This window comes from Tenrec ecaudatus, chromosome 2, assembly GCF_050624435.1.
Source record: "Tenrec ecaudatus isolate mTenEca1 chromosome 2, mTenEca1.hap1, whole genome shotgun sequence".
NCBI classification, from domain to species: domain Eukaryota; kingdom Metazoa; phylum Chordata; class Mammalia; order Afrosoricida; family Tenrecidae; genus Tenrec; species Tenrec ecaudatus.
The window spans coordinates 259,730,110-259,752,441 of NC_134531.1; the positions used below are offsets into that span (position 1 = coordinate 259,730,110).

Genomic DNA, 22,332 nt, shown 5'->3' on the forward strand with positions numbered 1-22,332 from the left:
AAAAAGCATTTTGTTCTTTCTAAGGATACTATTAAATATTAAAGGAACAAGACATTCCATAGAAATATAGAAAATTATATTTAGTCTGGTGTGTACTATTTTTTGCAGGTTTCAATAAATTTATTGTCTAGTAAATTGATTATAGAAGTCATTAAAATAACAGAAAAAGTTATATTCTTGGTCAAGTTTATTTTAATAACCATTTTTTTCACTAGAAACTATACTAATCTCAAGTTGGAGAAACAACTTTACAAAGCTTTCTATCAAAAAGTTAATTGTTTTAAATTAAAAATATGTATCTATCGATATTCACCAGAAACTGAAGCTCACTTTTGATTTTATTATTAGACAAAACTACTTTAAAATCGAGAAAAAAAAGTCAGTAAAATCGTAAAACATGTCGTTTCAAAGGGATTCAAGAATTACCTAAATACATTTTAGCTTTTTATTTACATTTATAATTAATACATGTTAGGTGATAATCCTATAACACAAATGAATGCATGAGTGAAGCTGAACCAAATAAAAAGTGCCCAAATGTGCATCGAGCCTTCAATAGGTCAAATCCTCCCCAAAAAGATGTTCATTCATCAGAGTAAAGGAAGTAAACAAAAATATATTACCTAGTATATTTATTAAATTCTGTCTCTTCAAAGGACAAACACTGTTTCAACGTAGAAAATTGCATTCACATAACAGACTGGTTTATGAAAAGGAAAAAAATAGCTCTTATTTTTAAAACACTGATAAAAATAATGCATAATATTTTGTAAATTAAAAACTGCTGGAGTAAATGATTTCCTTGGTAATCTCTCACACGTTCAGCAGCAATGAGAGTGGACACTTGTATAGTGCATTTTGTTTCAATGCATGATGAAAGATAGTTGTAGAAGTTTGCCAAGTGTTTCTAATTCCGTTGGGCATCCGTCCCCGGAAGCTCAGCGCAGGAGGAGAAAGTGACACATGAAAATATCTTTGAGGCAGAAGTTTGTCAAGTAACCAGGAATCACATAACACATGTGTCAAAAATGTGATTTTCCTGGATCAACTATTCAGCCTATGAAGCAGAATTTGGACTGTGATTCACATCGGCTGAATCCCAGGTGGTTATTGCTGACACCCAATTGTCAAAATAGTCTTCCTATAGTCCCTCCACTATTCACAATGTGAAAGCTAAAATTCCACTAGATAGTCCCTGTAGAATTCAGACTTCATAACTGGCAATAATTCCAGTTTTAATGCACATTCCACCACACTGAAAAGCAAAATTGAATGACTGATTTTAGAGATACTTTCATTCGTGTTGGATTAATTTAATAAAAAATATTTATTAAGGAAGTGGAGTTTATTTGCTCGATTCTAGCTTTCTATCCCTATACAGCAGTGGATGGAATCTTCAATATAAAACTACCATTAGCTAATTTAACTTAAAGATCTCTGCTTGTATGAAAAATAACAAACAATAGTTAAATAATACAGATACTGAGATAATTGCTACATATAACAAAATATATGCTTTTAAAAGAAAGAATATAATCATTAACAGCTACCAACCACCAGAATAGATTGAATATCATCAAATTCTTCACAATAAACACAAAATCAGTTTTAACTTTGTTATCAAGCACTTTTAATTAATGAGCAATCAACCCAGAAATTCTAAAATGTGAGCACAAAAGGGAGAAAAAAATCTGAAATAGGATCTGGCTTCAGGAAATTTCACTTTCCTCCTTAAATAAACATCAGTCTGGTAAACGCCTCACTGGATCAGCACAGGCGGTGCAGGCACATTAAAGGGCAGCTGTGAGGAGGGCGATTAGAAAGCACGTTAGAGTAGTGGGATGGGAGGAAGGCGAAGGAAATAGAGGAAAGGAGTAGGAGGCAAAGGGCATACAGAGAAGCCTAAATACAGACATGTACATACGCAAATATATTTATTATTGTGAGGGAAATAGAGCTATGTGCATATATTTATGGGTTCAGTAGTAGGGTGGCAGGTGGACATTGGGCCTCCTCACGCATACTTCCTCAATACAATAGCACCTTGCCCTGCTAAACGGTCACTCCATGATACCCACCTTCCCGACATGATCACTGAAGACAAACGTGTGTGTAAGCAAACGTGGTGAAGAAAGCTGATGGTGCCCGGCTATCAAAAAGATATTGTGTCTGGGGTCTTAAAGGCTTGAAGGCAAACAAGAGGCCATCTAGCTCAGAAGCAACAAAGCCCACACAGAAGAAGCACACAGCCTAAGTGAATACAAGGTGTTGAATGTACCAGGTAGCAGACACCAAGGAACAAAAACCACCATTGTGTGATCACATTCCTCACATAAACGCTGAAAACGAATGTGTGCATAAGCAAGTGTGGTGAAGAAGGCTGATGGTGCCTGGTTATTGAGAGATATAGCATCTGGGAACTTACAGGCTTGAAAGTAAACAAGCGGCCATCTATTCCAGAAGCAACAAAGCCCACACGGAAGCGGCACACCAACATGTGTGATCGTAGAGGGCAGAGGGGACCAGGTCTCAAACAACAAAGGCGGTGGGGCGGGGGGGGGGGGGAATCACATCACCGTGAATGAGGGGGAGTGCGTGATGGGGACCCAATGCCCATCTGTAGATATCTGGACATCCCTTGCAGAGGGGTAGTGTTGAGGAGATGAGTCACTCAGGGTTCAGTGTAGCAACAATGAAACTCAAAACCTTCCTCTAGTTCCTGAACGCTTTCTCCCCTCCCAATTATCATGATCCCAATTCTATCTTGCGGACCTTTGTAGACCAGAGGATATACAGCGGTGCAGTAGGGATCTGGAAACACAGGGCATCTAGGACAGATGAACCCCTCAGGACCAGCAGTGGGAGTGGCGACACCGGGAGGGAAGGGGAGTAGAAAGGGAGAACCTATCTTCGGGATCTATGTGTAACCTCCTCTCTGGGAGATGGCCAATGGGAAGGTGGGTGAGGGGAGACACCGGGCAGTGTAAGATAAGATAAACTAATTATTTATAAACTATTAAGGGTACAGGGGGAAGGGGCGTGTAGGGAGGGAGGGGGAGGGAATAAAAAGAAAATGAGCTGATTCCAGAAACTCAAGTGGAAGGTGAATTTTGAGAATGATTAGGGCAATAAATGCATAAAGGTGCTTTACTCAATTGATGTATGTGTGGGTTGTGATAAGAGTTGTATGAGCCCCAATAAAAAGATTTATTAAAAAAAAAAAAAAGAAAGCACCTTAGAAGTGTCATATGCTGGAAGGGGAAGAAGAGTGGCAGACAGTAGGCATCCAGAATGAAGTCAAATTTGCCCGTAAGGGAATTCTGATCACTTCAAAATGTTAAATACATTAATTGGATATCCAATCATTGCACTGTGAGGGCTTTCATTCAAAATTCCATGTCAAGATGGTATACATCTTTTTAATCGATGTAGATATTTTGCACAAGCCATTTTGTGGGACAGACAAGCATCTGGGCTTTCGATTGTGGAGTGCTTTCTCAGGCCTCAGACAACACTGTCATTTCCCTTCTTCGAAATGCAAATCCCAAATGCCCAGTATGACTGCGATTTAAAACACATGGCAAGAAGAAAAATAAATAAATAAAACACGTGAATGTCTTTGTCAAAATATTTTGAGTGAAAGAGAATCTCAGAATTTACCTGCTTTAAAATCAGAAATGTTTTTGTGGCTCTTAAACATACATGCATTACACACACACACACACACACACACACACACACACACACACAATGAGGCATCAAAACACTCATGGAAAATTCCATCATCCTTTATGACACAATTAATTCCACAAAGTTTCTGAACTCCCTTCATATATATACATATATATATGGATTCTTGGATGGAAGAGAATCTCAAAAATATGTTTACTTGTGTTTTATTAAAATATTCTACTATATTAAAGCTTTCAACTCTATGAATTATAACAAAATATGGAAACATTTTGAAGAATGGGAATTTAAGAATAATTAATTTTATTCATGCAAACTTGTACACAGACCAAGAGTAAACCATTGAAACAAAACACAGGATACTATATAATAATCAGAATTATAGTCATCAGTGTGTGTTTTAGGTTGTATCATTTCAGCATACTTTCTCAATCAATAAACTGAACAAATAATTTGAGAATATAGAGTATATGAAGGAGAATTCAGCATCAAGCTTGGAAGAAGATTTATTAACAACCTACTTGATGCAGACAACACAATCTTGAATTGTAGAAGTAGACGTGAAGCACTTCTGATGCAGGTCAAAGACTGCAACCTTCGTATGGCTCGCCACTCAATGTAAAGAAAAAAAAAATCCCCAAACCCAGAATGACTGCACATGATAAACAGAAAAGATTGAAGTTGTCAAGGATTTCATTTTACTTGAATCCATATTAATTTTGAGGGAAACAGCAGCTAAGAAATCAAACAATCCATTGCATTGAGCAAATGTCCTATGCAAGACCATTTTAAGTGTTACAGAGAAAACGTATCATTTTGAAGTTCATGTCCCAAGCCATATTTTCAATCTCCACATTCCCATATCAAAGTTAGTCAATAAATAAGGAAGATGGAAGAAGAAATGATGCATTTGAATAATGGTGTTGTCAAAAATATTTAAATTATCACAGACTTTCAGAAGGAAAAACTAATCTGTCTTAAAAGAACTACAGCTGCAATGATCCTTAGAATTGAGGATGTATGCTGGACATGTTATCAGGAACAGCCAGTTCCAGGAAAAGGTTCTCACTTGGTAAAGTGGAGATTTGTGAAAAAGAGAAGAGCCTTCGGGGCTGAAGTGACACAGTGACTACAACCATCTACTCACCCCGAAGTACAAGTCTGAGGATAGTGAACAACGAGGCAGTGTTTCTTTCCGGTGTGCATATTGTGGAATCTGCTTACCAGAACCTAACAGCAACAATGGAAACCCCAATGGCGTGTGGGTTATGCATTGGATTGCTGACTGCAAGGTCAACAGTTTGAAACCACCAGTCACTCCAAAAATGCGACTTTCTACTCCTACCGCAGTTACAGTCTCAGAAACCCACAAGGGTGGTTCTGTTCTGTCCTCCATGGGACCTGTGCGTTGGAATCGACTGGATGACAGTGAGTGAGAATAGCAACAATACCAATGTGTGCGTGTGCATGTACTAGCAGCCTGAAACCTAGCCCAAAGCAGCAATCTCTCTCTCTCTCTCTCTCTCTCTCTCTCTCTCTCTCTCTCTCTCTCTCTCTCTCTCTCTCTCTCTCTCTCTCTCTCTCTCTCTCACTGAAGAGGCAACTGTCCCCATTTTGTTTTCTAATTTTTAATTCTAACTCATTATAACTCTAATAGTTTTTCCAAGACTATTCCATTACATAAGTAGATAACCTCATCTTTTCCCCAAGGAGCATCTGCTGGGCTGGAACCATTCACCTTGCAATTTACAATGCAGTGTATACCCAGCAGTGACACCATGGCTCTATATTATTGTTCTGCCTAGTATTGTTAGCATCATACGAAGACACTAAAAACAGAAAATCTGTGTAAATATCAATCAACATGGCATGCAATTATGCAATGCTGTAGCATCTTCACTTTAGAAATGAGAATATTAGACCAGAAGATGAAACATATCTGAGTGCTTGTAATTTAAAAATAATAAAAGCTCAACAGAATGATAGCTTTAATATGAAAATATGTTTTTTAAACTGACAAACACTTGGAAGACATAACAGAACCAAATTTGGTTAATTCACTAGTTTATAGGTGTCAACATTTCAGGCTGGTTTTCCTTCCTGGAACTCCCTGTGTCTGCTTTCTGGTCTTCTGGACCTTGAGCCCTGGACACAGGGCCTTCCCATGACAAACCCAGTGGCAGGAAGTCTTGGAACGTCCCCCATTTCTGTCAGAGGGTAAGTCTTCCCATAAGCCATAGGAATCTTCTACTTTCATGGGATATACTTGCAATGGCCTAAATTAATCAACAACTAAATCACTGGAAAGTCACAATTAGCTCTCCATACTAATCAACATCTATCCTGTGGATCACTATAGGACCTATTATCCAGGATTATTTAAGAGGGTGGCACCCTGAACAATGTCAAGGCTCAATCACCAAGACAAGGTCATCCATCAGGAGGGCAAGAGATTGTGTTTATAATTGCCAAAGCGTATTCTTTTTTTTAAGTGCATTATCATGGTTAAGGTATCAGCAAATGTCTAAGGAAAGTTAACTTTTTTATATATCTGAGATGAGAAAAGGAGGACGATAGAAAATGCATTCACAATTGTTAATTTTGAGACTTCTTTTGCATTCTACTTGTCCCAAACTTCCCTCTTGCCCTTCCTTTCTCCGCAATAGTAATTCTTGGTTTCTGTTTCCTTGTACTTCATAATCAGTATGTTGATAGGAACCTAAGGGAAATCTACATGGCTCGGTTCCCTCTCTTAAACAGCATCCACAGACTTTATTTGATAGGTTGACATTGTAAATAATTCAATAAATTTTAGTATGTATGCATGAGTAAGCAAAAGACTGCCTTTCTAGATCCCAAAAGAAAAAATATATATAGGCTTTTGTATGTGTTGATTGTGCTTTAAGTCATCTTAAACCCAGGATTCAAACATTACAGTTCAAAGGAGAGCCTGAACAGGTGCCGTCTTGTCTATTTTACTAACATAAAAAAACATTTTTTAGTTTTGCTCAATGCTATGCAGTAAGCTCAACTCCTATAACAAGCCCATGTGCGATGGAGTGACCCACTGCCCGTGCTTCTCCATCCTCACAACTGGGAGTCTATATTTGTAGTCACTGCATCAACCCATTTCATGGAGGGTCTTCCTCTGTTTTGCTGATTGTGTACTTTACCAAGTGTGAGATTGCCTTCTGGAGGTCCATGATACGTTCAATATTCTTCTCTAACATATTAATTCAAATTCATAAAATCTTCTCCCCTCTTCCTTATCTATTGGCCAGTTTTCACATGTACATGAGACGATTGAAAATACCATTGCTTGGGTCATGAGCACCTTAGTCCTCAAAATGACATCATTTTAAAAAAATCAATCATTTTATTGAGGGCTCAGACAACTCTTATCACAATCCGTACAACTATCCATCGTATCAAGCATATTTGTATATTTGTGGCCATCATCATTTCAAAACATTTTCTTTCTACTTGACCCCTTGGTATCAGTTTCTCATTTTTCCTCTCCCTCCCCAAGCCTCCCTCCATCATGAACCTTTGAGAATTTATAAATTATTATTATTTTTTCAAGTCTTACACTGACTGATGTCTCCCTTCACCCACTGTTCTATTGTCCATCCCCCTGGGAGGGGGTTATATGTAGATCCTAGTGATAGGTTCCCCCCTACTCACCCCACCTTCCCCTTACCCTCCTGGTATGGTTACTCTCAATATTAGTCCTGAGGGATTTATCTGTCCTGTATTCCCTGTGTTTCCAACTCCTATCTGTACCCATGTACATGCTCTGGTCTAGCCAGATTTGTAAGGTAGAAATGGGGTCATGATAGTGCCGAGGGAGAATGCATTAAAAAAGTTGTATGTTTCATAGTTGCTACACTGCACCTTGACTGGCTCGTCTCCTCCCCATGACCCTTCTGTAAGGGGATGTCCAGTTGCCTACAGATGGATTTTGGGCCTCTACTCCGCACTCTCCCCCTTTCACAATGATATGATTTTTTGGTTCTGGGTCTTTCATGCTTGATACCTGATCCTATCGACACCTCATGATCGCACAGACTGGTGTCATTCTTCCTAAAAAGTTATACCCTCATCACCACAATCTATCTTAGAACATTTTCTTCTTTCTTGTACTCACTGTTATTAGCTCATTTCTCTCCAAACTCCCCTGAAATACTTCTAAGAAACCATCAGTCCAGCTACTGTCTCTATAGATTTACCTCTCCTTTCTTTTTAAATGTCATAGCTCACATTTGGCAGATAGCACTGTGGGCATGGGATTGTTTTGAACTATGTATGATAAGCCATATTCTGATGGGAGAAAAAAGAGTGTCAAAGATATCACACATGTACGTTATCTAGCTCCTTTCAATAGAAAACAAATACAAAATTAAACTATTTTATATTTTGTTAAATTGAAAACAAAATATGGGGCATTATAAATTGATTACATGTAGTTTTATCGGCAATGGTGTTAAATTTCAAATCTGTTTACTATGCAATGTATTTGCTTAAAAAACCATCAGTTACATAGAAAAAAGAATGGATATTATTCTAACATTTTTATTACCACTATTACACTATCTTCACTAGAACTAACAGCATGTAAAGGGAGAAGTTTAAAGAAAATTAAAAGTATTCATTCTCAAAGAATAATCTGGTATGAATTTCTCTCTCTCTCTCTCTCTCTCTCTCTCTCTTGCTCGCTTGCTCACTCTCATGAGCTTTGCAAATTGTAAGGTCTTATAAATATCGTGATCTACTGAAGAGATTTTCTTTTTTGCTTTCTACGGGTTTTAATGGTAAGCTTGGAGGGGTCGACCAGCTGTTTTAGGGCTATTTTATGCATCAGAAGCAGGGAAGTCACAGCTGCAAAAAGATCAACAGAAAATCGTGAAGAGTGCGCCAAAGGCCAAGGGAGGCCCTCTGCGGCCCAACCAGCCCGTGAGGAATGGAAAGCTGTCGACTAAGAAAGATATGTCATTCCTAAGTATAAAAGAGGTGGGACTGTGGGTTAGAGATACGAAAACTCAAGAAGAACAGTGTTTCTCAAATTTAATAGGCTCAAGAGCCACCCAGGACCATTTTGAGTGAGAACGTCTAGGGCAGTTCTGAGGTGTGCACTTATAACAGTCTCCGTGTTGTTGCTGAGACGTCTGCTCTGGGCGCCGCACTTTGTGTAGTAAAACCAGAAACACACACGCATTCCCAAAGGAAACACGGTGCCAGCTTTCATCAAACACCTATGAGATTAGTTAGCAATGTGAAATGAATTCATTTCTCAAAATACTATCTGGAAATTTGCTATTTTTACGGCTTCTTTAAAGGGAAGAATAGGGTGTTTGAAATTTTTTAAATATACACCTATTAATTTTAAAAATTCACTATTTTCTTCGTTCTTTTAACATGAAGCAGTAAATTTTTACAATATATCATCTTGCCAAGAAATATAAAATTCAGATTTCTAAACTCAAAATTAAGATTAGGTTTGACTTTTGATATGTTTGTTTTAAATGAGTTCTCCAGTTCAATTCTAAATTTCCATGTTGAGTTTTATAAGTACTCGGTCTACGTTTCTTTGCTACTAGTTTTATTTCTTTTACACCTATGAGCAAACCCAATCCTGGCTTACTTCACATTCGCTCCTCCAAGTAACTAGCAAAAGCCTGATTAGGTGATACATGTTGGCATTTTGTCAATGTCAAGGTGAACCAGGAAGAGAAACAGATACAAATGTGACAGATAGATGAAGTATCTCTGATGGAAAGCATCCCTTGATAAAGAAGAGGCTGGTAAATTTTCGTATGTTTGGGCATAAAATCATCTAGACTGAAGACTAGAATAACCTCTCTGAACAGAGGACAAGGGTAACAGAAAACAAAATGCTTCCATTTATACCAAAGATAATGTTTCAAACAGTACTTTTCATTTTCCATGGACTTTACTTGGAAACAACAACACAGGTGAGGTTTTATTTCATGGAGACAGCAATCTTCCAAATGTACAACCCGCTTCTTTCTCAACAAGGGAAAGTAAACGTTTCACTTACAACAGGCTTACCACAAACATTCAAGCCCCCCAAAAGGCATAAGGCACCTTAGCAATCTGTGTCTGGCTGCAAGCTACTTCAGCTATGTAAACTCAAAATCTGAAGGCAGTATCAGGGTTTCCTAAGCAGAATTCCCAGGTTTAAAGTGATCTAAACAAACAAAGGAAGGCCATCCAAATTTATACATTTGAAAACTAATTCCCACCCTAACCTCTCTCTCTGGAACAGTCACCAAGGTGGAACTAACGCTGCAACACCATCTCCAAATTCTCATTTTCTACAGAACTTAAAATGTAGAAAATCTTCTCAATTATCCTTTGCTTATCACACACACAAAATGTTAGAGGAACCCAATTAAATCATTCATGCTCTGCGAAAAATATTAAGAGTATTGCATCATTCTACTCAAGCAATTGATAAATTCAGAAGAAAAAAATGATCTCAGAATCCTTAAAGTACATCTGGAAAGAAATAGTAAGTATTGTTAAACATTACATTGAACAAACATACACATAACTTTCACCAGAAGTCTACAGGCGCTCCCACAGGAGAACACACTAGCGTTCCCTTCAAGTACTCAAATAGGACGTTGGCCACATTCATTTTCCCCTTCAATGATGTCTTGAACTCACCCCGTGTGATGGATATGAGATCCAGCCCAGCTCCCCTTGAATTGTTTTTGAATCCAGCAGATTAACTAAAAGAAAACAAGAAAACACCAACACAGTTAAGCGAACTGAAATATCTCTTGCTTTTGTTAAGTTAGGGTTATCTGGTTTATCTAACGTTGCTAGTAAGGATTATATAAAATGGTCCTGAGGCTGACCCAGAATAATACAAAATGAAAAAAGGCTCTGCTAAATCTTATGGTGCCAAAAATGAGTCTAAAAAGAAAGGAACTACGAAAGCATGAAAAACAAATTACAGCGTGAAAGTAAATACATCAAAAATGTCTGTGGCACCTCAAGCTGTTGGTGTTTACTTGAAAGCATAAATAGATCATATACTTATTTCTAAAAATTACAAATTTTAACACCAAACACTAAAAATTGAAAAATAGAGAACTGCATTGATGCTTATATATCAAAATTAATTTTGATGGTCATTAAATTTGATGAATTTATATGTAGTTCTATTATGAATCAATTTCTTAAATATGTATCTAGTGTGGGGTGATATTTATGCATGTACATATTGTGATATGGCTAATGTCAGCCATATTGTTTTATAATGTGTATTTATTAACTTTGTTCAAGTTTTTCAATTATGTCTGAAAAGCAAAATGTTTAACTTCCAATTTTCTATTTTGAGAACTGTTAGCAAGCTATATATATATGTGTGTGTGTGTATGTGTGTGTATATGTGTGTGTATGTGTGTGTATGTGTGTGTACATATGTGTATGTGTGTGTACATATGTGTGCATGTATGTGTGTACATATATGTGTGTGTATAGGTGTGTGTGTGTATATGTGTGTGCATGTGTGTGTGTGTATATATATATATCCAGCAGTAATAATAACTGTGCCCCTATAGAGCTGTACATAGAGGAGACTAGTGGTTCAAGGATTAAGCACTCCTTTACTAACAAAAATTGACTGTTGAACGTACTCAAAAACACAGAAAGAGGAAAACCAAGCAATTTTCTTTGTTAAGATTAAAATTCCAAAACCAAAAGCCTTGCCAGTCAGTCAATTCCAATTCATAGTTCACATCCAATTCACCCTTAGGACAGAGTAGAATTGCCCGTGTTGGTTTCTCAGGCTGTAAATTTTTATGGAGCAGTCAGCCTCATTTTGCCCAAGAAGGATATACTGTGGGGCAGTTTTACTTGATCACGTGGGATAGTTATGATTCAAACAACTTTACTTATTAAAGATCAATAGGGTTTGGAACACTATTAGATTTTGGCAGTGGATCATGAGATCTGAATTCTGAGATGCCTCTGGAAGGTTCAAAGCACCCAACTTTTGCTGAGAGTCAATCGCTTAACCATCTGCGACCCCCACAACTTCTGACATTGCGACCTAGATGCTTCGGTGCTTTTAGACAAAAACTGGTCTCATTATTGAAAGTCTGATATATTCCCATATTTTATTTGAATTATAAAATACCACTGTCAAGCAGTGGCATTTTATTCGAGAGAAAAAGAAAATTATATCTGTTCAATGTGGATTTAATTGTTATTAATTAGAAATTAAAATATAAACAGATATTTTTAATTCAATTAACAAGAAAGAGCCCATATTTTACCTGTTACAAAATGCGCACTGTGGTTTGATCACATTCTTAATCTGAATCAGCAAGCAATTCCAAGATTGACTAGTAGATGTGAAAGAATGTTTAATAAACTATGCATGGACTGTTAACACATATCAGAGTAGTTGAACCAATGGATATAGTATGAGAATATTTTTTAGGTGTTTCATATATATCCAAATCATAACTTAATTGTAACACATACAGGGCACATCTCCACAAACTGTCAACAAAGTCATTCTTGAGACTTGAAAAGTACTGCCCCTTAAAAAAATCATTGAAATTATTGTTCTACAAGGAAATTATTGAACTTATAAAATATCTTAAATGAAATAATGGCTTGAGATATATTAGAATTCAAAACTTTACAAGCACTGTTTTAAAATGAATGCATTTGCTTAGCTGGTTAGATGATAAATACACTAGGTGGGTATAAGAAAAAACTGTTAATTGCAAGAATAAATATAATTCTCAATTTTAAATTTTCTAAGTTTTTCTAGTAAAAGAAAAATCACACAAACAGAATTTCTTAATGATTACTTTTCTCATATAAAATAAACACAATAAGAAGTAATTATATTTCATTAAGAGAAGATAGCTCTGCACAAATTACGTAGATTGTCATTACCATAATAGAACCAATTTTTAGAATATCAATTTAGAGGTGAAGCATTTGCTTAATCAAAATGCAATTGTCTCTTAGAAATGGTTTCTTAAAACTTTGCAGAGTAATCAATGTGAGAAAATATTTTGTAAAAGATGAGAGTTCGTGCTCTTCTTTGAAGTGTATTAATATATCACTAGCATTCATTCTGATAAATACATACTGAATCTTATTGCTGATCACTTCACAATCTCCAGTTGATTTCATAAGTTTATCATAAATTCTCCTGTGCAAAATTTACAGTTAGAATTCATCAGTGATGAGATCATATTTTCAATATCTTTAACAGTAACCTAATTCATTATGATGTATATGTAATCATTAACATGTAACTCATGATAATTACTTGTCTCTCCACATGCTAAGGTGAAATGATGATTTACTTCAGTATTTTTAACTAAAGGCAAAAACTAGGGTAGTGAAAAGATGAATGTTGTTTCCAATTATTAAATACTGACTGAAAACTGGTCTTTATTATTCCTGAAAACACCTAAATACCCTTAAATTTCTCTAATAATATTTATGAGGGAAAAAGAACTCTGCTAATTAATCAGTCCAGCAACTTGGTTCTGCCCAAAAGAACAGAGCTAAACCAAGAAGAATTATATCACACTGTCAGTTAACATAAATCTACTATGTTAATTAAATTTAGTGTATCTTCTTAGAAATTGAATTCTGCTAAACCTCATGTAGCAGGACTACCAGATTTCTATTATCAGCATTAATAATGATTCTAATTCTGCTTTCTATCAACTACAGATATTTCGCCTGATTGTCACACCAAGTTTCTTAATTATCAAATAATAAAAATGGGCGTTTAAATCATGTGAGTGCATATATTTTAAAGTGTGCTACACGGATGTAGTGTTTCATTGAAATCAGCTAACAACTGCAAGTTGGTTTCTAGAGTTTAGTTATAATCAAATGTAAATACATGACCTTATACAAAAAATTTAAAAGAAAAATTTAAAACATTCATTTTAGGTATTCATCCAAACAAAATCACAAACTCGCTGCCATTTGAGTCGATTTCTACTTTTAGTGACCCTATCGAGACAGGCTAGAGCAGCCCCTGTCAGTTTTGTGAGACTTGAATCTTGACAGGAACAGACAGTCTCCTCTTCTCAATAGAGTGACCTGGTGGGGGTGGGGGGCTCAAACTGCAGCCACTTCATAGACCACTGGGCCACCAGGGCACCTCATTTTAGGGACAGAAGTGTCCTTATACTTGTAAATTTTTCAATTATTGCTGAACTGAGACTTTCCAGAGTCTAGACTTCAAGTCTCCTGTGATCTGTTGATTTGAATATAGCATAATTGAGATAAGAAGGATAGAAAGCTAATGGATTTGAAAGTAAACCTGCTGTGAGTGATGTTCCTGGATACATTGTCAAAATTTAACACAGCGATGTGACGTCTTAAACCTCACACTGATACATACAAGAACCTCTGGGTGCTCATGTGCTACCCACTGCTGCCCTGTCCACTCTGACTCATAATGAGTCTATAAAAACAAAGAATTGCCTGCAGAGATTCCAGGGCTGTGAATCTTTCCCAAAGCAGATTGTCACACCTTTCTCCCATAGAGCAGCTGTGAGCCCAGACTGCTGACCATTTGGTAAGTAGCATAGTGCTTTAACCACTGAGATACCAGGGCTCCTACTCATAATCTGCTCTCTCAAAATATATGAGAAGAATAATCAACTGGTGTGATTCAAATATCAGGGCGGCTAGGATAATCAGATACAATTGATGTATTTATTTTTTAAATCATTTTATTGGGGGCTCATACAACTCTTATCACAATCCATACATATACATGCATCAATTGTATGAAGCACATTTGTACATTCGTTACCCTCATCATTCTCAAAACATTTGCTCTCCACTTAAGTCCCTGGTATCAGCTCATTTTTTCCTCCTACTTCCCTGCTCCCCACTCCTGAACTGGAAATTCTTTTTTTTCAAACATTTTATTAGGGGCTCATACAACTCTTATCACAATCCATACATATACATTCATAAATTGTATAAAGCACATCTGTACATTCTTTGCCCTCATCATTTTCAAATCATTTGCTCTCCACTTAAGCCCTTTGCATCAGGTCCTCTTTTTTTTCCCTCCCTTCCTGCTCCCCCCTCCCTCATGAGCCCTTGATAATTTATAGATTGTTATTTTGTCATATCTTGCCCTATCCGGAGTCTCCCTTCACCCACTTCTCTGCTGTCCATCTCCCAGGGAGGAGGTCACATGTGGATCCTTGTAATCGGCTCCCCCTTTCCAACCCACTCACCCTCCACTCTCCCAGCATCGCCCCTCACACCCCTGGTCCTGAAGGTATCATCCACCCTGGATTCCCTGTGCCTCCAGCTCCCATACGCACCAGTGTACAACCTCTGCCCTATCCAGTCCTGCAAGGTAGAATTCGGATCATGGTAGTTGGGGGAAGAAAGCATCCAGGATCTGGGGGAAAGCTGTGTTCTTCATCGGTACTGCATCGCACCCTGACTGACCAATCTCCTCTCCTAAACCCCTCTATGAAGGGATCTCCAGTGGCTGACAAATGGGCTTTAGGTCTCCACTCTGTACTTCCCCCTTCATTCACTATGGTATATATATATATATATATATATATATATATATATATAGATGCCTTATAATCCCATAATCTTGTGTTGAGCATTAATAACAATTGCCAACCTAGAGGTTTTATTTTATTTGCTTAAAAACTTGATTTCTCAATAATGAATTCTGACAAAAAAGAGCTTTGAAATATTAATGGACTGAATCATTTACCTCACAGACACATGCAGAAATCCTAACCTGTGTATTTGTACACAGAACCCTGTTGGGAAATGTTTTTGTTGTTAGGCGCCATTGAGTCAGCATCAACGCACGGTGACCCGATGTGCAACAGAATTAAACTCTGCAGTCTTGTCCATCGTCACAACTGTTCATATGACTGAGCCCATTGATGTAGCCACTGTGTCCACCCGTCTCATCGAGGACTGCCCTCCTTCCACCGCACTGCCATTTTACCAAACGTGATGTCCTTCTTCAGGGACTGGTCTCTCCTGACAATGCGTCCGAAGTAGTAAGATGAAGTCTAGTCATTCTTGCCCTAAGGAACCCCCTTGCCTTACTTCCTCCAACAAAGATTGGTTGAGTCCATCCAGCAGTCCATGGTATTTTCAATATTCTTCTCTAGCACCACAATTCCAAGGCATTGGTTCTTCTACAGTCTTCCTTATCCAATGTACACACTGTAAATGCAGATGATGCGATGGAGGATGCAATGGCTTGGGTCAGGTACACCTTAATCCTCAAAGTAATACCATTGTTCTGCAAGGCTCTAAAGAGGTCTCCTGCTGCAGATTTACTCAACGCAATGTGTCTTTTGATGTCTTGACTATTGCTTCCATGAGCATTGATTGTGGATCCAAGTAAGACAGAATTCTTGACAACTTAGACCTGCTCTCCATTTACCATGATTTTACCTATTTTGATCTTCCTTGCAGAGAGTTAGGAGCTCGATGGTATAGTGGGTACACATTAGGCTTTGCTCCTCCTGGTCAGCTGTTTGAAACCATCATTAGATCTGCTGAAGAAAGACTGGGTTTCTACTCCCATAAACAGTTATAATTTCAGACACCCACATGGGTCTCTGTGAGTTAGCACTGACTCGATGGCGGTGAGTTAGTTTTGGGTTTTTTCACATAGAGTTGTAATTCATACAGAAGGTTACAATCCTTGATCTTTGTCATCAAGTGCTTCAATTCCTCCTCATTAGCTTTTGTGGTTGGTGCATAAAATTGAATTCTGGTTTTATTGATTGATTTCCTTGAAGGCGTGTAGATGTAATCCTATCCCAGATAGAGTTGTACTTCATGATGGATTTACCATGAGCCTTTCTGGTAATGATTGTGTTAATCCCCTAACAGTAACTCATATGCCTTTCTCAATAAGGAATATCATTGCTGCTGTCACATGGAGCTTGGTTTAAAGCAGAAATATATCTACTTGTGTTCATTGACTATGAACGGGTATTTGACTGTGTGGAGCATAATAAACTGTGGCTAACCTTGAGAAAAATGAGATTTTTCAGAACACTTATTTGTGTTCCTTGAGAACTTGTATATGGATCAAGAGTTAGTTGTGGGAACAGAACGAGGGAATACTACATGCATGGTTTAAACTCAGTAAAGGTGTGCGTCAGGTTTCTATCTTCTCATCACACTTATTCAATCTGTTTGCCGAACAAATCATCAGAGAAACGGGATTATATGAAGAATTGCACAGCATCAGGTTTGAAGGAAGGCTTGTTAATAACTAGCTGTATGAGCCTGATTTGAAAGGTGCAATTCCAGGCCATGTCAGCCAACTAGTGCCTAGGATACTGAGCCTCATACATGCCTTTCCTTTTGGACCATTTCCATTGTTCCTAAATTCATACTTCGCACATTCCAAGTTCTGATCATTGAGAAGTTTTTTATAGCTGTGTCTCTTTACCTGGAGTCATGCCCCATCAGCAAATGAGGATCCCAAAGACTCCCCTCCCACATGCTTCACTCAACTTACTCCCCTCCAAGAAATCAACTCCTCTTTAGTCACATGTTGAGTGTCCTGGAACATGAGGGGCCCATGTTCCAGTATCTCAGCCACCAATCTGCTTCCTCTCTGTAGGCTTTCAGTATCGGACAATGGTTAGAAGCTATGCATACATTTTTCAGTGGCTCTTCCCTCAGAAGTGGGGAGTTGAGACCTTCTTCGCTGAAAATTCTTATTCTGGAAGCTCCATGGAAACTTGTTCACTTTTAGTGGTCCTGCTGGCATTTGATACCAGTGAAATAGCTTCCAGCGCTCCAAGAACACACATGTTACCACAGACTGACAAAAACACAGACAAGTGGTGTTTGGAAATAGAAATTTTCTTTTGTTATGTTGATGAGGCCAACCAGAATACAGTGGCCCATAAACCTAATTTCTTCTGGAATGGATGAAGAACAGAAATGACAGGAGAGGCATAAACGGAGAAGAGGGAGGACAGAGGTAGCTGTAACTCTCAATCTCAGGAGAGCCAATGAGTGCTGGAAGGGCTCTGTTGGGTAAACCTTGCATTGCTAACACTAGGTAGGTGGGTCTTACCTGCTTCCTGTGAGGATTTCTAATATTCAGAAATCCTAAGGAGAAATTCTCCTCTTTCCCATTGGATCAGAAGAGATTCTGTGGTGGTGGGCTTAGCTTTGTGTTGTAGTTATTTTTACTAGAAACTGAAATAAACAAGCAAGAAATTTGTATCATTGCCATGCCCTGAATTCAGATTTTTGGCTTTGCAAACTGGGATAAATTAAATTTCTGTTTTAAAAGAACCCATGTGTAGTATTTGTGTTATGACAGTTCTAGATAACTGAGACAGATATTCTTTTTTAATCATTTATCACAATATCTATATCTATCTATCTATCTATATCATCTAGATCTAGATCTAGATCTAGATCTACCTATATCAAATGTGTCAAGCACATTTATTCATTTGTTGCCATCATCATCCTCAAAACATTTTCTTTCTACTTGAGCCTTGGTATCAGCTTCTGATTCTTTTTCCCTCCCTCCTCCCTCCCCCTACCTCATGAACCCTTGATAATTTATAAAGTATTATTATTTTTTCTTGTCTTAAATTGTCTGTTGTCTCTCTTCACCCACTTTTCTGTTGTCCGTCCCCCAGGGAGAGGGTACTATGTAGATCATTGTGATCAGAACAGAAATGATTCTTAAGGGAATGGTAGAACATAGCTGTTGATAGATGCTGTCTAGTCAGCTCTGATTCATAGTGACTCTAATTATATAAGATCAAACACTGCCTGCTACTGTGCCAGCCTCACTGTGATGTCTGAGCTCAATTTAGCAACCACTATGTCAATCCATTTCCTCTTTGCCAGGAACACACTCTCCTGACAACAAAATCTCATCATCCTTGCCATTCTTTCTTCCAAAGAGCATTTCAGCTGTACTTCCTCAAAGGCAGATTATTTTTCCTTCTGGCAGCCCACAATACTTTTGATATATTTTCTCAACATCATAATTCAAAAACATCAATTCATTAGTCTTCTTCATTCATTGTCCAAATGTTTATGAGGTGATTAAAAATACCCCGGCTTAGGTCATAAGTACCTTGATCCTCAAAATTACACACACTTGCTCGTCAACACTATAAAGACCTCTTTGTGTAGCAGATTTTCCCAATGCAATCTGTCTTTGGTGGTCTTGACTGCTACTTTCATAAGCATTGATGGTGAATCCAAGAAATATGAAATTCTTGCTAGCTTAAAACTTTTCTCTGTTTATGGTGATGTTGTCTACTGGTCCAGTGGAAGGGGTTTGATTTTCTTTTCAGTGAGTTGCAAGCCATACTGAAGGCCGCAGTCCTGGTCCTTTTCATCAGCAAGAACATATGGGTGACTTACTTCTATAATTATTGTTTACTAACAGGAAATTTATTAAATGTATATTGCCATGTAGTAGACCGCATATTTCAAGGAGTGATTTTCAAGTGTTTATTTTGTGACAAGCATCTCATTATTTCATTAATTTCAGAATAATATCTATTCAGTAGGTTATGTGCCACATATTTCTTTTTAAATTAAAGTTGATTTGATTTACTACTGAGACTTTATAGTATGTAGTGTGAGGTGTCCAACTTGGCTCTTCTTTTGAAGTTCTTGTTTAGCCTGGATCTTTTGCCTACCTGTATGAAATTGGTAATTAGTTTTTCCCTTCCTTTAAAGAATATATTTGGATTTTGGATTAAGATTGCGTTCTCTCTGTAGATTGCTTTAGGTAGTATTGCCATTTTCACAACATTAAATCTGCCTATCTATATATGAGAACAGGATATTCTTCCATTTATGTAGGTCTTTTTTGGTTTCTTGTAGTAATGTTCTATAGTTTTCTCTGTATAGGTCTTATTTCTTTAGTGATGCTTATTCCAGCGTATTTCATCTTTTGTATGGTTATTGTAAATGATACTGTTTCCTTACTGTCTTTTTCATAACTCTCTTTGCTGATAAACAGGAATCTGATTGATTTCCGGTTGTGAATTTTGTGTCATGTTACCTTATGGAAGCCCTCAATTGTTTCCAGTAGGCTTTTAGTGGAAACTTTTGGGTTTGCTACAAGTAAGATCATATCCTCTACAAATAAGGAGAATTTCTTTGCCTATTGTAGTCCCTGGATTTCTGTTTGCTGTTTGATGGCTCGAGCAAAGACTTCTAGAAGGATGTTGAATAAGAGTGGAGGTAGGGGACATCCTGGTTACATTCCTATTTGGTATGGAAATATTTCTAATTTTTTCCCATTGAGTGTGATGTTGGTTGTTGGATTTTTTTTTCTGTATGTTAGCTTTTATGTTGAGAATTTCCCTTATATCCCTATTTTGTTGAGTGTTTTGGTCAGAAATGGGTGTTGAATATTGTGAAATGCCTTTTTTGCAGCTATCGCTCTGGTATGATGGCAACATCTGGTAACATGATGGCAGAGGGGTGAGGGATGTGTGACACCATGAATTACCACACTGGTTGACACCAGTCATTCATATTCATGAAATCAGAAAGGGAATCCATATTCATAATCCTTGAATTGAATTTTAAGTGGATCCCAGAGTAAACATTTCCTTGAGAGAAGAATGTGCAATAGCTGGTGGGAGTTACACCATGTACTATCGAGCAAAGACATACGAACAAACTACAGAGTAAATTGACTCTGTGTGTTTGAGAGTGCTTCTGGAAATGAAGAAACGTTGCTGATATTCCTGCTTCTGATCTATATTGGTTCCTCTCCTACTCCGATGCTTGAGGGTTCTACCTGCTTACCCTCTCTGCCACACGGAGCCCCGGCACTGCATTGAGCTATGCCAGAAACCACCAGCTGCGCCATGGGAGAAAGATGAAGCTTCTACTCCAGGAAAGATGTATACTTTCTAAAGCACAGAAGAGCAGTTCGACACTCTCCTATAGTGTCACGATGATCAGAATTGACTTCATGGTAGTGACTTCGTTTTAGGTTTCCTCTACCCTCACCTCTAGTATACTGAAACGACTCAATTGAGAGTTCATTTCTGTATTTGCTTTAAGCATACCATAAAACTTAATCAGTAGCTAGAATTTACAGCATCCCCCCCCATATGTTTCTGGGTGGCACAGAGTATGTGCTGTCGCCCGTTAACCTAGATGTTTGTGGATTTAATCTACACAGTAGCATTATAGACCTGCATCTGTGGAGACAGTCACAGGCAGCAGTCCTGAAAGCTCTGTGGGGCAGTTCTCTGGAACATGCAAGGTGCCAGCAGTTGTCATTGGGTGGGCAGCAGCTGGTTGGTTTGTTCTTCGTTTGGTTCTCTGTTTCCCTCTTTTCTAATACTTCAAGATGGTTGAAGTTATTAAAACATGAATTTGAAGCCAATGTTCACAGACATTGAGGATAGATGAAAGACCTTGAGTATGAATTTCTGCGAGTATCACTCAGGAAATTATTAGCATTTGAACATTCCTGCCAGGCATTTTGAAACTCTGCCTCATAATGGTTACTCTTCCATTTAAAAGGGCTGAGAATTAAACAGACAGGGTTAAAATGAATTTAAAAACCATGAAGTGGCAAATATTCTTCTTAAAAAGGGAAATCGACATTTTCTGAAAACACATTAATTTTCTTTAGAGTAACGGTGCTGTGGCATTGCTGTGAACACTTGAGTTGTAGTAGAAAAATAAATGATCATTTACAGTCTAGAAAACTGAAACAATCCACTGCCACCAGGCCAATTTCCAACTTGCGGAGAACCTACAGGCAGGGTAGAACAGCCACTGTGGGTTTCCAAGACTGTAACTCTCTATGAGAGTACAGCGCCTCACAGAGGTACTGCTGGTTTCAAACCACTGTGCAGTCAGTAACTCGATGAGTAACCGCTATGCCACAGTGGTCTAAATGCTAAATAATTTCAAATGCAATAATACAACTATTTTCTTATAAAGTTTTCAGCCTTTTTAGGTAAGTGCAAATGACTGTAGAATCTCCAAAATAGAACACACACTCATCTTTATCGTGACCATGTTCATCGGCTTCTGCTATGACAGAAGAAGCAGTTCCACCCGAGATGGTACTAACAGAAAGGCCATGGGAGCTGCTTTCAGGTTGTACTGGACTGACACAAATAAACAGCAGACTGACATTCAAGAAGGTGTAAAACCAAGTCTGGCAGTTATAATCCTCCGTGGATGTCTCTGGTCAAACATTATGTGGAACCTGGAAGTCGAGGTTTATTCTCTGACATGAACGAGTCCGCATCCCTTCAGTTGCTTGTCCTTACAGTATAGACTAGGGAGCCGAATGATAGCAATAGAACAGAAAGACACAGAACCGGCACCGTTGTACTTATGCAGTTCAGTCATTTTTATTTAATAAATAAACATAGTTTATTTTTTCTTGGAGTTTCGGTCTTAGTCTGTTAATGCCGCTGTGATAGAAATACCACGGTGGATGACTTTATCTAACAAGAATTCATTTTCTCGGTTTAGGAGGCTAGAAGTATGCTTTCAGAGTACCACTTGGCGAATTGTAGGGGAAGGCTCTCCATCTTTCTGTCTCATCCTCAATTCCTTGATGATCTTCAT

At 37.9% G+C, this 22,332-nt stretch overlaps 1 protein-coding gene across 4 annotated transcripts in view; it reads right to left on the reverse strand.

Moving 5' to 3' along the window:
• The window catches only part of EPHA3 (EPH receptor A3), a 402,493-nt gene that overhangs the window by 364,191 nt on the left and 15,970 nt on the right, over window positions 1–22,332 (reverse strand). For all 4 annotated transcript variants that reach the window (XM_075542443.1, XM_075542442.1, XM_075542445.1 and 1 more), the window contains exon 2: window positions 10,381–10,445. In XM_075542443.1, coding sequence (XP_075398558.1) covers window positions 10,381–10,445 — 65 coding nt within the window. The remainder of the gene's footprint in view (window positions 1–10,380; window positions 10,446–22,332) is intronic.